Source organism: Clupea harengus, chromosome 1 (genome assembly GCF_900700415.2).
Source record: "Clupea harengus chromosome 1, Ch_v2.0.2, whole genome shotgun sequence".
NCBI classification, from domain to species: domain Eukaryota; kingdom Metazoa; phylum Chordata; class Actinopteri; order Clupeiformes; family Clupeidae; genus Clupea; species Clupea harengus.
In genome coordinates this window covers 30084725-30098080 of record NC_045152.1, presented here as the reverse complement: position 1 = coordinate 30098080, position 13356 = coordinate 30084725, and the positions used below count along the sequence as shown (strand labels likewise).

At 43.7% G+C, this 13356-nt stretch overlaps 1 protein-coding gene across 1 annotated transcript in view; it reads left to right on the top strand.

Annotated features, from left to right (window-relative positions):
- The first annotated feature begins 982 nt into the window (after positions 1-982).
- pde4a (phosphodiesterase 4A, cAMP-specific) overlaps positions 983-13356 on the top strand; it is a 57738-nt gene continuing 45364 nt past the window's right edge. Inside the window, exon 1 of the mRNA XM_031575518.2 lies at positions 983-2612. Within this exon, the coding sequence (XP_031431378.1) occupies positions 2317-2612 (296 nt within the window). The 5' untranslated portion in view covers positions 983-2316. The remainder of the gene's footprint in view (positions 2613-13356) is intronic.

Here is a 13356-nt window from a genome sequence, read left to right as displayed (position 1 = left end):
CTGGGCTTCTCAGATTGCCTGCTCGGTCCTGTGCGCTTTGAAGGTAACTCCGCTTGTCAAGAACGTGTCAAGAACACGCTTTGAATGAAGCCAAACCATGTCCCCTTCCTTTGAACAGATGAATCGCCCTGGACTGTATTTTCACGATTTGCTGGAAGCGGGCGATAGGCGAAAGTAATTGGGAATTAATCAATGTCACCACGAAAAAGCCAGTGTGATGCCGAAAAGACATTCGTTCAGCTGACTCACAACGAACATTTGGAAATATTTGACCACGTAGTCACCTCTTCATTTAACATAATTATTTAACTACTGTTAGGCCTCGCTCAGTCTGAGGAGGTTAGTGCAACTGTTCAACATGACATTATCAATGATAATATTCTCCAGTTAAGATAGATCACATTGGGATGCATGAAGTCCTTTGAGACACATTCTGAAACTGACCACATGCATCCAGACGGTACTTAACATTCTTGTTTCACGTTGACCTAACCTGACCTTTTGAAAATGCACTGCTATTATCTACGTTTCGGTAAGAAACGCGCATTATCTCACATGTAAACTCAAACTTTCAGACAGCTTTATCGACATTAATGGTATTCTAACACATATCTGCCGGTGTAATGAATAAGGCGTCAACCATGCATTCGGGGTGGTATTTGAAGGTAAATGTATTGGTCAAACTTGTGACTTTATAGCTGTCTAATACTTTTTGACTAACAAAAATATGATCACGAGGCAAAAAAGAAAGTTGCACCGTTGCACCACGGTCTTATGTAGCCTAGCCCACTGCCAATATGTGCCCACCAGTTTAAGAACACACACCAGAAATGTCTATTCTATGTCTGTAACGACAAATTCCTTTTAAAAACCCATCAGTCACTAAGACGCTTGTCTGTTTTTCCATCCAATGACTAATGTAATATCTAATTAATGATGAAAGCGGTAAGGAAAATCAAAGTGACAGCTCACATCAGGAGAAAATACTGCGACAACTAGAAGGACATTGGACAACAAAAGGCGGTTCTATGACTTCCACTTGGATTTGTCCATTTACCACGGACTTCATTTCTGAGCCAGTCCCAATGACTGTAAATAGAGGCATGAGTTTAATTCTACCATAGTTATGTGGTAGGCTAGATGATAACGGTAAACTCGATTTTCTGCCTTATATGTTAAGCCTTGGCCAACGGTTCAGCTATTCATTCCAAAGGCTACCGAGACTGGGTTTAGGATGAGGCGCAGACCACAGCATTTGGTCCAGTTCACAGGTAGATTGCGCTCCACAGAGAGTGGGTGAACCTGCTCTTACAACATATGAGAGAGAAAAAGAGTGCGAAAAAAGAGGAGAGAGAGAGAGAGAATGGTGTTCTATCTAGTGCCATCATTTAACATCTGTCGACAAATCGGAAAAAGAAGGAGGGCTTGCTCGAATGAGACGTAGAGCGATTTTTCAGTAACTGCTTCGTGTTAGGAATGTATTGGAGCTTCAGTCCAAGAAACCCAAGAGAGAGGAGCAAGAAGAAGAGTCGTGCGGTTTTACGAAGCTGGTAACAACCCGGGGCAAGATGTTCTCTTGGATACATTTATCTGTGTGCTGATACCAGTCTAAAGTGGGGTATTGATGGAGGCGCAAGGTGAATCCCTGGACATCGAACGCGAGTTTCAGTCGCTGTAGTTCCAGATGCATGATCGACACCCAAATTGGAGAGTTTTATGGCTCCGGTTGGCAACGGAATGATTACGAGTGAGCTTTGACAGACATGTGCCGTTGTGAGCAGCAATAATATCCCGCATTGCACAGGAACCAGCGCCAGCGGTCTGGGAATCTGCAATAAGGGGCTGATAAAAGCAATAAACTGTGCTATAAATAAGTGAATCAATGCGCCATGGACGACAAGGCGAAAAACTTCAGGAGATGCTGCGCTGGTGAGAGTCTCTCATTAAATGTCATGAGAATATTTTAGTTATTCGTGTGGTCCCTTTTTATCTTTTTTCCCCCTCAGTAATATAACTTTTAATGGTCACGGGTGCACAATGAAACACAAGCAAGAGCGCAGACCGTTGACCATCTGTACACTGTGATCAGTTTTAAATAATTTGTTTTCGTCGCTACAGCAAATAGCTACATATGTTGGGCAGCACAAGACTTAGATTCCTAGGTTCAGCTGCGTTACTTAGTGGAGGACAAAGACAGTTATGGACAGAGAAACGTTTTTTTTTTTTTCAGATTAACGAAACCACAGCCATATTGCACCATTTGACTGCAATCAATACACTTACAGTTTTAGTTAAAGAGATCTTTTGATTTGCACTATGATGGAACCTCCACATTGCTCGAAGAAGAGCTTGTCTCTGTCACTACCAGTACCTCGCGAGGGACAAGCAACCCTCAAACCCCCGCAACATCTCTGGAGGCAGCCACGGACCCCCATCAAAATCAAACACCGTGGATACTCCGATACAGACCGGCATCATCACCGGCAAATCGAGCGCTCCAATGCTATGGACACGAGTGACCGACCGGGGCTTAAGAAGTCTCGAATGTCATGGCCCTCGTCTTTCCACGGAACTACAAGCACATCCATCGGGAATTGCGTGGGAAATAAACGGTAAAGTAGAAAGTTCTGTGACACTTCCCGTTCACCATGGTATATTGTAATTACAAACAAGCTATCTGAAACGGTTCTGAAACTGGTTGGAAAATCTATGAAATCGGTTGTAAGGGTTAACAGCTGTGAAGTGCTTTGTTTAGTGAGGCGGGACGCGTGGGTTCTTGGTGATGATGCGTTATGCGTAACTGTTCGCCGTGTTTGGACATTGCAGCGTGGATGACTCCAAAGCGCTTAAAGTCTGTCAAGTAGCCTACCTTCCCGCCCACTCTGAAGCAGCAATAAATAGAATATAGTGTTTCAACGCCATTTTCCTGTCAGCGTTAAACAAATAGCGTTGATAAAAGCAAGATAATGTAGTCTGCAAGCTTAAAATGGTTTCAAAGGTCTAGTGGGTGCTTTCGTGCGTGAGCGTCTCTGGCATGGTGTTTGATGTTCTTGCGTGGTTCAGCTTCTACAGCTGATCATTTCTTACCCTTTTTGAAGCTAGGGAGATCATGTGTCTGCAAAGGCTTATTTTATAATGATGAAGACATTTACCATTCTCTCAGCCTCTGGTATCGAAATGTACCCCTGTTCCCTCTACCATGTCACTGTAGGCACACCGTTGTGCTGGTAAGAAGTACGTCTCACATATGCACTCAAACTTTGAACACAGCCTTATCAGCATTAAGGTTATCCAGTTATGCAGCCTCCAAACCCTGACACGGCAGTTGCCTGTATTCTCTGTTTTATCCGGGTGCGATGTTCCAGATAATCTGTGGAAAGGCCGTGTTAAATTGCGTGTCTAAACTCTTTCATATTGCTGCACTAAAGCTACCGCCGTCGCCGCCACTGCTGCCATGAAAGGGAGATAAAAAATCTCTTCTGAGTGTGTTGTGCGGAGCGGCGCTGTGGCAAGCAGAATGATTATTACTGTAATAACATAGTCCTGTGAGTGCGATTGGCCTCTGGGGAGGCTGGGCGCTCAGGCTTTGCCCCCATCCTGGCAGGTTTTTTTTTTTTTTTGCGCCGGGGCCAAAGACGGGTTGCGCGGCGCGGCAGGCTCCTGGGAGCACGGCTAGCCTGGGGCTGATGGGATTCTGGAACCTGATTTGTATTCCAGTCCCCCGGACACGCTCCCCGCCAGCCCGTGCATTAGTGCCGTGGCACCGACTCGGCCTGCTGCAATCCCACTGAGAGCAGAGCGGCACAGAGGGGAGACTTCATATCTGTGTATTTGTGTGTGTGATGGTGTCCGTGGTTGTATGTGTGTGTGCGAGTGCGTGTGTGTATGTGTGAGAGTGTGTGTACTTGTTTATATGAGTGTATTTGTGATGAGTGGAAAGATGTAGCAGTATAATGGTATAATGTGCAATTTGTCAATCCCCTCCATTGCTTTCCCGTATTCTCTCTCTCTCCGTTTCTCCCTCTCTCTTTTTCTTTTTTTTCCACAAAGATGTCATCATTAGGGTTCACAGTCAGCATGTGGTCTATGTCTTTCTATGCGCGTTAATCCATATCAACCAATTCAGCACATGTTATACATCTTTCTATATGTTTTATATGTGAAATGTGAAGTGTTGTGTGTGTGTGTGCTGATGTGCTCGCTTACAGTGTGTCACTGTGGCTCTGGGGTAGTGAGTTTGAGTGGGTTTGTTGCAACCATGCTCGGAAGCCAGCGAGGGAGAGGATCGATGGTTGGAGGGAGATGTGTGTGTGTAGTGTGGGCGTACCTGAGGTACGGCACATATGGCACATGCCCTGGGTGCCACTCAGGGCCATAACCAGGGCTTAAACAGTAGTGAGGTTGGGGGGTTAGGAGTTGGTTGTGGTGGTGGTAGTGGTTTGACCAAAATAACACATACAAACTGTGATATGTTGCTATTTTCAAGAAGAACATTTTAGTTGTGTTTTACTTCTTGGTGGGGTAAGACATGAGAGTTAAATGCTTGAGAGTAACACCATTACAAGACAACATCATTATACACTTATACTTCAAATTTGGCTTTGACATGTATCTATTATTGATACCGTCGCCTACATAAGCTGTTTTTTTTTTCCAGTGGCGTTGTGTGAAATATTAGCTAGCCTACTATCCTACTGTGTATGAAATAGCCTAGCCTTCATCATGTCCAGAGTACACATATTTAACATGTTTCCTGCAATTGCCTTCACTCCAGATGCTGTACCAGGTTACTGTTCTGAACATTACTTACAGATAATGGCACAACGATCATGCTTTGTCTCACCGAATGCGGTATGCTGACAGTTCACACATAGCCACCTGCTGCTGCTGCCAACGTGCGTCTAAAATGTGTCTTTGAGATAATGTGACGTTCAAAACCATAGTGTAGGCTAAAACTGCATTTTTGGAGTACCATCGCATTTGAAACTGAATTATTCTAATTTGATGCACTCAAAAGTTTGTCTAATTGTTCTGCTCAGGAACCATAGTCATGAAAAGAAGCTGGGCCTACAGCTTAGCCGTTTTTGTCAGATAACTCGCGAATGAGACTGACTTGCAACCCCCTGAAAACAGCGAAGGATGTAGCCTGGGTTTTCAAGTGAAGCCTGGAATGCTATTGCTATTTTGTGGCAGGATAAACGATTGGGGGGTATCACCCTGGACGAAAAGGACCAAAGAAATGCGTGTTTAGTGTTGACCAATAGGCCTACTCAAGTAACGTGTTAGGGCGAGGTTCCTGCTCCACATTGACAGCTAGAGAACGGGACAGAGTGAAGCAGGGCTGCTCTGGCTTCATGGAGCTTTGGTAACTGCTGTTGGAGCCGCCCCCCCACCCTACCACCACAGATACACTCTCTCCCTATGACCACCCCCCCCAGGCTAGACTCAGCTCAGTCCAGTGTGGGTGGGTAACACTGTCTCATGCACAGCTGCTCGTTCAATAAAACATTAATGGCACATGCACTGTTTACACGAGGCCGAGTAGTATGGGAGCACCTCCCACACGGAGGAACAGAAGAACCCCTCTTTTTTGTCCTTCGTTTCGGTTTCAGCAACTGGCCTTGGTATATGACACTGCCTGACTGTTTCTGCAGAAGTGGATTTAGAAATGTTCTCTGCTTTCTGAAGTTGTGATGTGCCATCCACAAAGCAGGAAATGTGCAACGTCACTGTTCAAAACCCACAGAAAACATGGCTAGTTATTCATCAGCTGTCTCTTATCCTTAAATTCAAGGCAATTGTAATGTCTGACTATATTTTGATTGCATTGGCTGGTGTTGTTGTTGATATATCTTGAAAGACTCATGCTAGTGACTAGTGGCGATGTCTGAATGGTTGGGAAATGTAATATAACATAAAAGGCAGAGCTATCATTGTGTACCTGTTGGTGCATGTTTGACATGTTGATGGTAGCCCACTCTTCCATAAAATTAAACGGTGAATCTTTATGAATGTTATCTCGTCCCATGGCCCATTGCACTCTGGGAACTTTCCACGGAGGAAAGAATGAACGCTGAACAGAACAAAAAACGCTCAGCCTGCAGTTCTGTTGCTATGGTTACTCATTTTGTGGATGTGTAAAGTTGTTACATTTTGCCCAAAAAGGCAAAGGGAAGCCTGACTCCCTGATGTGTGGTGTGTTGATTGAATATGTACCAGCAAACATATTTGTTGTTTCAATCAACGCTGATTTGCCAGAGCTAGTGTAACGCCAGTGAGTGAGTTACGATTGATTTCTTTTTTTTTCAGAAAACATCCAAGGTTGTCTTTTCCTTCAAACAAAAATCAAGGTTTCTCTTCTTTCCCCTCTGTCAATCTCTCTCTATTTCTCTCTCTCTCCCTCTCTCTCTCTTCTACCTCCCTCTTTCACGTCTACTTCTCTACGTAGCTATCCACGTATAAAAACCTGGGTGCTCTTTTGGCTACTGATTTGCTGGTGAGCAATCTCGTTTAGCTGGTAATTAGAATCTGTCATTAATTACCTTAACAGCTGCATTGTGTGGTTCACACATACTGTAATACACATACTGTAGGGTAAGTACATACTTCACAAATCCACCCACAATCCACACTTGGGAATTCAGAGCATACTAAATTACAAAGAGGTCTGTTGTTCTTTCCCAGAAACCATAATTTCATGATGCCTTTGTGCCGCGCTGATACACTGCATTGTATTTGACATTTTGAGGACCCGCGTCATAAAAGGCTGCTGTTAATATCAACATTTCCATGGTGTTTGATGACTTCTCCCGCCCTGATTCTATTACGTTGACAGAATAATGTTGAAAAATATCACTTTGAAATGCAGGGTAAAAAGGGAGAGCAGCATTATCTTTTAGATGTGGGAAGTTCAGTTAATCAAACTAGACACACATTTATACACACTCTTCCCTTATACAGGGTGATAGCCAGATGTGATGTTCTCTTAGAGGCCTTCATACCAGAAGATACCACTTTGTGTATTTATTGGTATAATTTAAAGAGGTTTGTATATGTATGTAAGTTTTAAAGAGTTGTATGCACAAGTGTTGTGCAGATGTTTGTATATGTGAGTACATATGTAATGTGTTTTCACTGAGGTCTCACTAAACGCTAGTTAAATGCCTTCAAGAGAAGTGTAATAATGTTGAGCACAGTGATTCTTTTATGATTTGGCCTTGGGAAATGGCGGCCTGTTGAAGCAACAAGTAGCTGCACATGTTCAGTGTTAGCTTTCCCATGCTCTCTCGTCCACCTGAGTGGTGGTAGTTCATGTGGTCGTCCTTTGCCTGTTCAGTTTTTAATACATGATGATGATAAGATGAGCCATTTTTTTTACTTAAGTCGACCTATAGCCAAGGGGACTATGGGACAGAAAGAAAACTAATGCATACAACACAACTTTAGATGTGTACTATCAACTGAAACCTCAACCATGTGCTTAACCCAAATAGACAACAAAATATGGGGTCCCCAGGAAAGGGTCTTCTCGCTCAACTTACGTCATGTTAGCCATGAGGTACTAACTATTGTATCATAAATTTCAAAATACAAGTGTTAATAATTAAATACCCCATTCTGCTAATTTTATTGGTGTTCATTAAATAAATAATTACTATTTGTCTACAGGTTTGACACTTGAAAGTGGTTTGCCAGGTCTCTAGGATTAAGAAATAGACATGGAAGTATTTCTTACATCCACAGATTAGTTGTTTTTCATTAAATGAGTTTAGACTCTCAAAAGTATGTTTGGCATAATAGCAAACATTTTAGCCTATAAACCTAACATAAACACCAACGTGTCACTTAATGTTCTGAATATCCGTATAATCGCAAACATTGTTGTCAAATATCATAACCGCTAACATGTCACATACGTATGAAAAATGCTATTCAAAATGAGAGTGATGCTTCTGTGTCACCCACAAGCACATGAGTATGGAGGCCCTATCTGTTTTTATGAGGCAGGACTGCTGTTATGCTATGCTACGACAAATATGAAATATAATGTCAGTTATTTGCTGTTAGGATGCAACACTAGTTTTAACACCAAATATTTTATGATTTTTGCCCCACAGCCACCATTTTTGGAAAAGGTGATTAGTCTAGCAATCGAGATCTACACTGATTCACTCGCATATTTGGGTCTGATATAACTTTTCTGACTTTTTAAACTGATATTAAATTACTTCTGATGTGGGGTGATTATTAAAAAACTTGCAAGAAACAGGGAAGAAATGTACCACTTCATCCACATGGCTCTCTTTTCCACAGCAAGATGAAAATGGACAATGCACACTAAAATTGTGTATGGTTGCCCAGATACGGGTGGTGGGTCAACTTTCCTACTGGCTCATCTTACCCCACTCTTCCCTATGCTGAACATGTCAGTTTGACTGCTTCCTTTTTCCCATCGCCATGTTTTTATCATAGAAAAAAATATCTATAGTTATTTTACAATGAACCCCAGGCTCTATCATTCAATCAATGAACCCCAGGCTCTATCATTCAATCAATGAACCCCAGGCTCTATCATTCAATCAATGAACCCCAGGCTCTATCATTCAATCAATGAACCCCAGGCTCTATCATTCAATCAATGAACCCCAGGCTCTATCATTCAATCAATGAACCCCAGGCTCTATCATTCAACCAATGAACCCCAGGCTCTATCATTCAATCAATGAACCCCAGGCTCTATCATTCAATCAATGAACCCCAGGCTCTATCATTCAATCAATGAACCCCAGGCTCTATCATTCAATCAATGAACCCCAGGCTCTATCATTCAACCAATGAACCCCAGGCTCTATCATTCAATCAATGAACCCCAGGCTCTATCATTCAACCAATGAACCCCAGGCTCTATCATTCAATCAATGAACCCCAGGCTCTATCATTCAATCAATGAACCCCAGGCTCTATCATTCAATCAATGAACCCCAGGCTCTATCATTCAATCAAATTGCTTGCGATTCTGTCTTCTCGCTCCTTTCCAGACATCAGTGTCACTCCACGTCTTGTTTTGATATGCACTCCCTCCCTGACAAGCCTCTCTCTCTTTCCCGCATCATTCGGTCCTTCTGTAATAACATAGTCCATTTGATGCTTTGTCCACAGTAATTACCAACTTCGATCTTGACAATTCTCAATCATCCTGCTGGTGCGTTATCTCCAGCTTTTCTTTTCTCTTGCCTATCAGCTGTATATCTCTCTTCTCTCCACTGTCCTCTGGATCCCCCCCTCTCTCTCTCTTTCTCTCTCTCCATTGTGTGGGCCTGTTTTTCACCCAGGTCCCTGAAGCCTCTCGGATTCTCTCGGATATTTCTGCTCGTACTTACCGCTGTGTTAATCACACGGTTGGATCTATCATTTCTTCCCACTCTCACACTTTTGTCCTGTGAGATCATTCTATCCCTCTCTCTGACTGTTGCTCCGCCTTGCATCCTTGAATCTCATCCCCATCACACGCACACACACACTCCCCAACCTCCCTTCTCAATTTCCCCTGGTGTCTGGGTGGACTGCCCACTGTTAAACATTGTGCAGTTGCTTATTACTTCTCATAGCCCTCTGGAGGTGCACCTCTAGAAATGATACAGCTGCCTCCCCACAATGCCCCCCTTCCCGCCCAATAGCTTAAGGAGGTACACTAGCTGATAAGTCACAGCCGCCGAGCGCCAGGCCCTCTATTGTTCAGTTATTCTCAACCAAGTGCACTAATGTAGCTGTGGCTGAGCCCAATAAACAAGGTCATTCCAGACCTGCCGCATTGTAAAATGGCATTTGAAGCGAGTGTGAAAGACGCGGGTACAGCCAGGAAAGATGCCTGACTCAGCCGAGAGGAGAGGTTGGCCGCTCTGTGTACAAGGACATCTTTTCCAGAGAGTGGCGCCTGAGGACAGCACGGTTTAGCGAAATGCAAAAAAATAAATGTGAGCTACAAATGATCGTAAGCTGCCGTGAAAAGTCGGTGGATAGGAATTAATTTAATTGATACAGTGTCACAGCCTCACTGCAGTGGGCCATTGTCAGTGATCAGTGAGGCTGTCTCCCAGTGTCAGCAGGCTGTTCATGGATGATGAGGCATCTCTGGAGCAATACCTTTTTAGGACTCGAAAATAACTGGAGTGACTTGGGAGCACTGTCGACTAATGCGATCGATGTCTCTCAACAAGATACCAGCAGGATGGCAATTGTGTGTGTGTGTGTGTGTGTACGTGTGTGTGTGTGTGTGTGTGTGTGTGTGTGTGTGTGTGTGTGTGTGTGTGTGTGTGTGTAAAACAACTGTGTCTGAAATTGGGCCTGCGGTAGAGGCCTGGTGGAGGCGTGAATAACTCTGCTCCTCCTATGGGGGGGGAAGTGGGGGTGTGGGGGTGAGGTGGGGAGAGTCGGCCCCCGCCCCCCACTCTGAGCGCCGGGCTGACGATCACATTCTCACCTGGTGATGGCAAGCGGTGAGGTGAAGAATGGTGTGGGGAGCAGCCTGGGGCGGGGCAGTACTCAAGGAAGCTGCTGCCGCCATCGCCGTCGCCGCTCAGGGACGGGAGCTGGAGCGAGACGAACACGAGACAGACGTGAGACACATGTCAGCACGGATCCTCACAGAGCCAACAAGCTCACACCAGCGCGGGCAGCACCTGAGGCAACACCGTGGGGATTGTTCCCTGAGAGAGAGACTAAGAGGGAAGAAGAGGCAGAGAGAAGAAGAGAGCGAAAGAAAGAGGGAGAGCTAGAGAGAGAGAGAGAAGAGGGAGGAAGCAGAGGGATAAAGGGAACTATAGTGTTAGACTGGAGGGAGAGAGAGAGAGAGAGAAAGAAGGAGAAATCAGTGAGGTGCTCCCTCTTGCTGATCTAGATAGGCTTACGCAAGCAGTCACGAGAACCACGTTGCTTGTCGAAAGTGCAGGCTGCCTCTGCTGGCGTTGTGTATGAGACAGCATTTCCTGTCGTCCGCCATGAAATATAAGCTCCCCTTGAGAATCCTCCCCCACCCCCCACCCCACCAGCATCTCTCCTCGAAACCCCTGGCTGAAGCCCAGACCTCCAGCCCACTGGATAATTATGCAAAAGTGGCAGCCCTGTTGACAGGGGAAGGACAGATGGCTGTAATATCAGCAGAATGTGTCGCCAGGCGCCATACGGAGCCTGCTCAGCACTCACTGAACACAACGCACCCCACCACACCACACCGTTTGTACCGTACAGTACACACACACACACACACACACACACCCACACACACACACACACACACACACACACACACACACACACACACACACACACACACACACACACACACACACACACACACACACACACATCCACAATCCCTCCCACACACTCCCCTACCCCTCCCATTTTAATTAAACTACCTTTACAGTTTTTCTCAGGGGTTTTGGTACATCAAATCATCCTTAACATTTTGAAAACAGTGAATGCATTTCTCAGAACAATTAGTACAAACAGCACCCGACTATGGATTACCTGCAAAAGCACAGAAATCACTCAAAATTATTAGTTAACGTCTCAAAAGTAAACCACCAGAATGTGAAGTCCTTTTGTCATTGACTAGAACCAAGACAGTCAAAATTCTTAGCCATGTTGTCAGTATAAAATTGTATCTTGTAAGTGTATTCCTTATTTCCAAATATGTGTTTTACTATACTATTTCTTTCACTCACACTAATTTATCACCATAACAGATTATCGCATGCCTCCAATGAACTGAATATTATTTTGTAGCAAGTTGAATGCTATTCGTATCAATGACAAAAATCTCAACTCCATGAATGAGGTATCAAATAATGTGGATGAATTTAGTAACAAGATGCAGAAAATAACTTGAAAGACTGGAATGTGTTGAGAAACAATGGAACAATCTAGCATCCCACATTACAGAAATTATTTATGACGTAATGTTATCTAATCATGGTGATCAAAGACATTTCACCTTCATTCATAACAGGTCTTAGATATTAGATAAACTACAGAATAAAATTGGTGGAGCGGTAATCAGCATTCTTTTCAATCAACCCATTTCAATCAACCCATTACAAACCCTGTCTCAGTCTTATGACTGAGATCCCTAAAGATGATTTTTAGGCAGGTAAGATTTTGTTTGCGGAAAAGCCTAATGGTGAAAATATGACTAAACATCATCAATCACACAATCAAGGTTTGAATGACAAGTAATTTTGCAAACATTCGAAAAATTCCATGTCACTGAAACTGATAATGAAGCATATGGTTGACACATAATAAAAACTGGTTTAAATAGTTTGCATGTCATGACTTACACAAAGAATAGATCCCTAGATGTTTTAGGGGGTAGGACTAAACAGACTTAGCAGTTGTACAGTTGTACCATTTTGCATGAATGTGCAAAAGCATTTGCGAAATGTGCAAAAGAATAAGACATTGCTGTTGTGATGTGCACAAGTGACGTGGAGGTTTAACAGAGCGACTCAGAAAAACTGTAATTTCCTCTCATCATTCCCATGTCCCATATTCTATTTTCACCGTCATTTGATTATTGCTTTCAGCCGCCCAGCACCATGGCCAGCAAATAAAGAGCGTCATGCAAGGCCCTCCCTGTTTCTGTAGGGGCAATGCAATTTAGTTCCACACTCGCATTTTTGGGGACCTGATTTTTATAGTGTGTGTGTGTATGTGTGTAGATATGTTTGTGCATACAAGATTGATGGAGAGTGAAAGGGAGGACGTTTTCTATGGGTGTGTGTTTGCACATTTAAGATTGAGTGTGCAAGTGTGTGTACATATGTGTGTTTGAGGGAGAGAGAGAGAGAGAGAGAGAGAGTGCGTTTGATGAGATAGGAGAGTGGTTTGGCTCTCCTGGGATAGACCGTGGTCTGGTTGGATATGAACTGGACTGGAAACCGCTGCCTCTGACTCACTAGTATTACGTAACCAGCAGACAAGCAACATTTTTGTTGAGCGAACAAAATAGACTGAGGGATGGTACCAGGAATTTCCGAGAGACGCCTTTGGGTTCTGCACTTGCAGCTTCATAGACCACTGGACATTTTTCTGACACTTGCACTGATAGCATAACACCAAATTTTGTCCTTTGTTTCAATCTTATTTTCTGACACTTATAGCAGAGTATAGCAGAGTTCCAATGTCAAGCTCCAGCAAACAATATTTCAAAAGTCAGAAAAAAAAAAAAAAAAAAAAAAAAAACATGAACAGAAAATAAATAGCCACAGGACCAGCAGCCCAGGCACTTAAGAGTGTTTACATTATGGATGAGGTGCTTTTGTTGCCTCTGATGTATGGCCACCTGATAAAGGG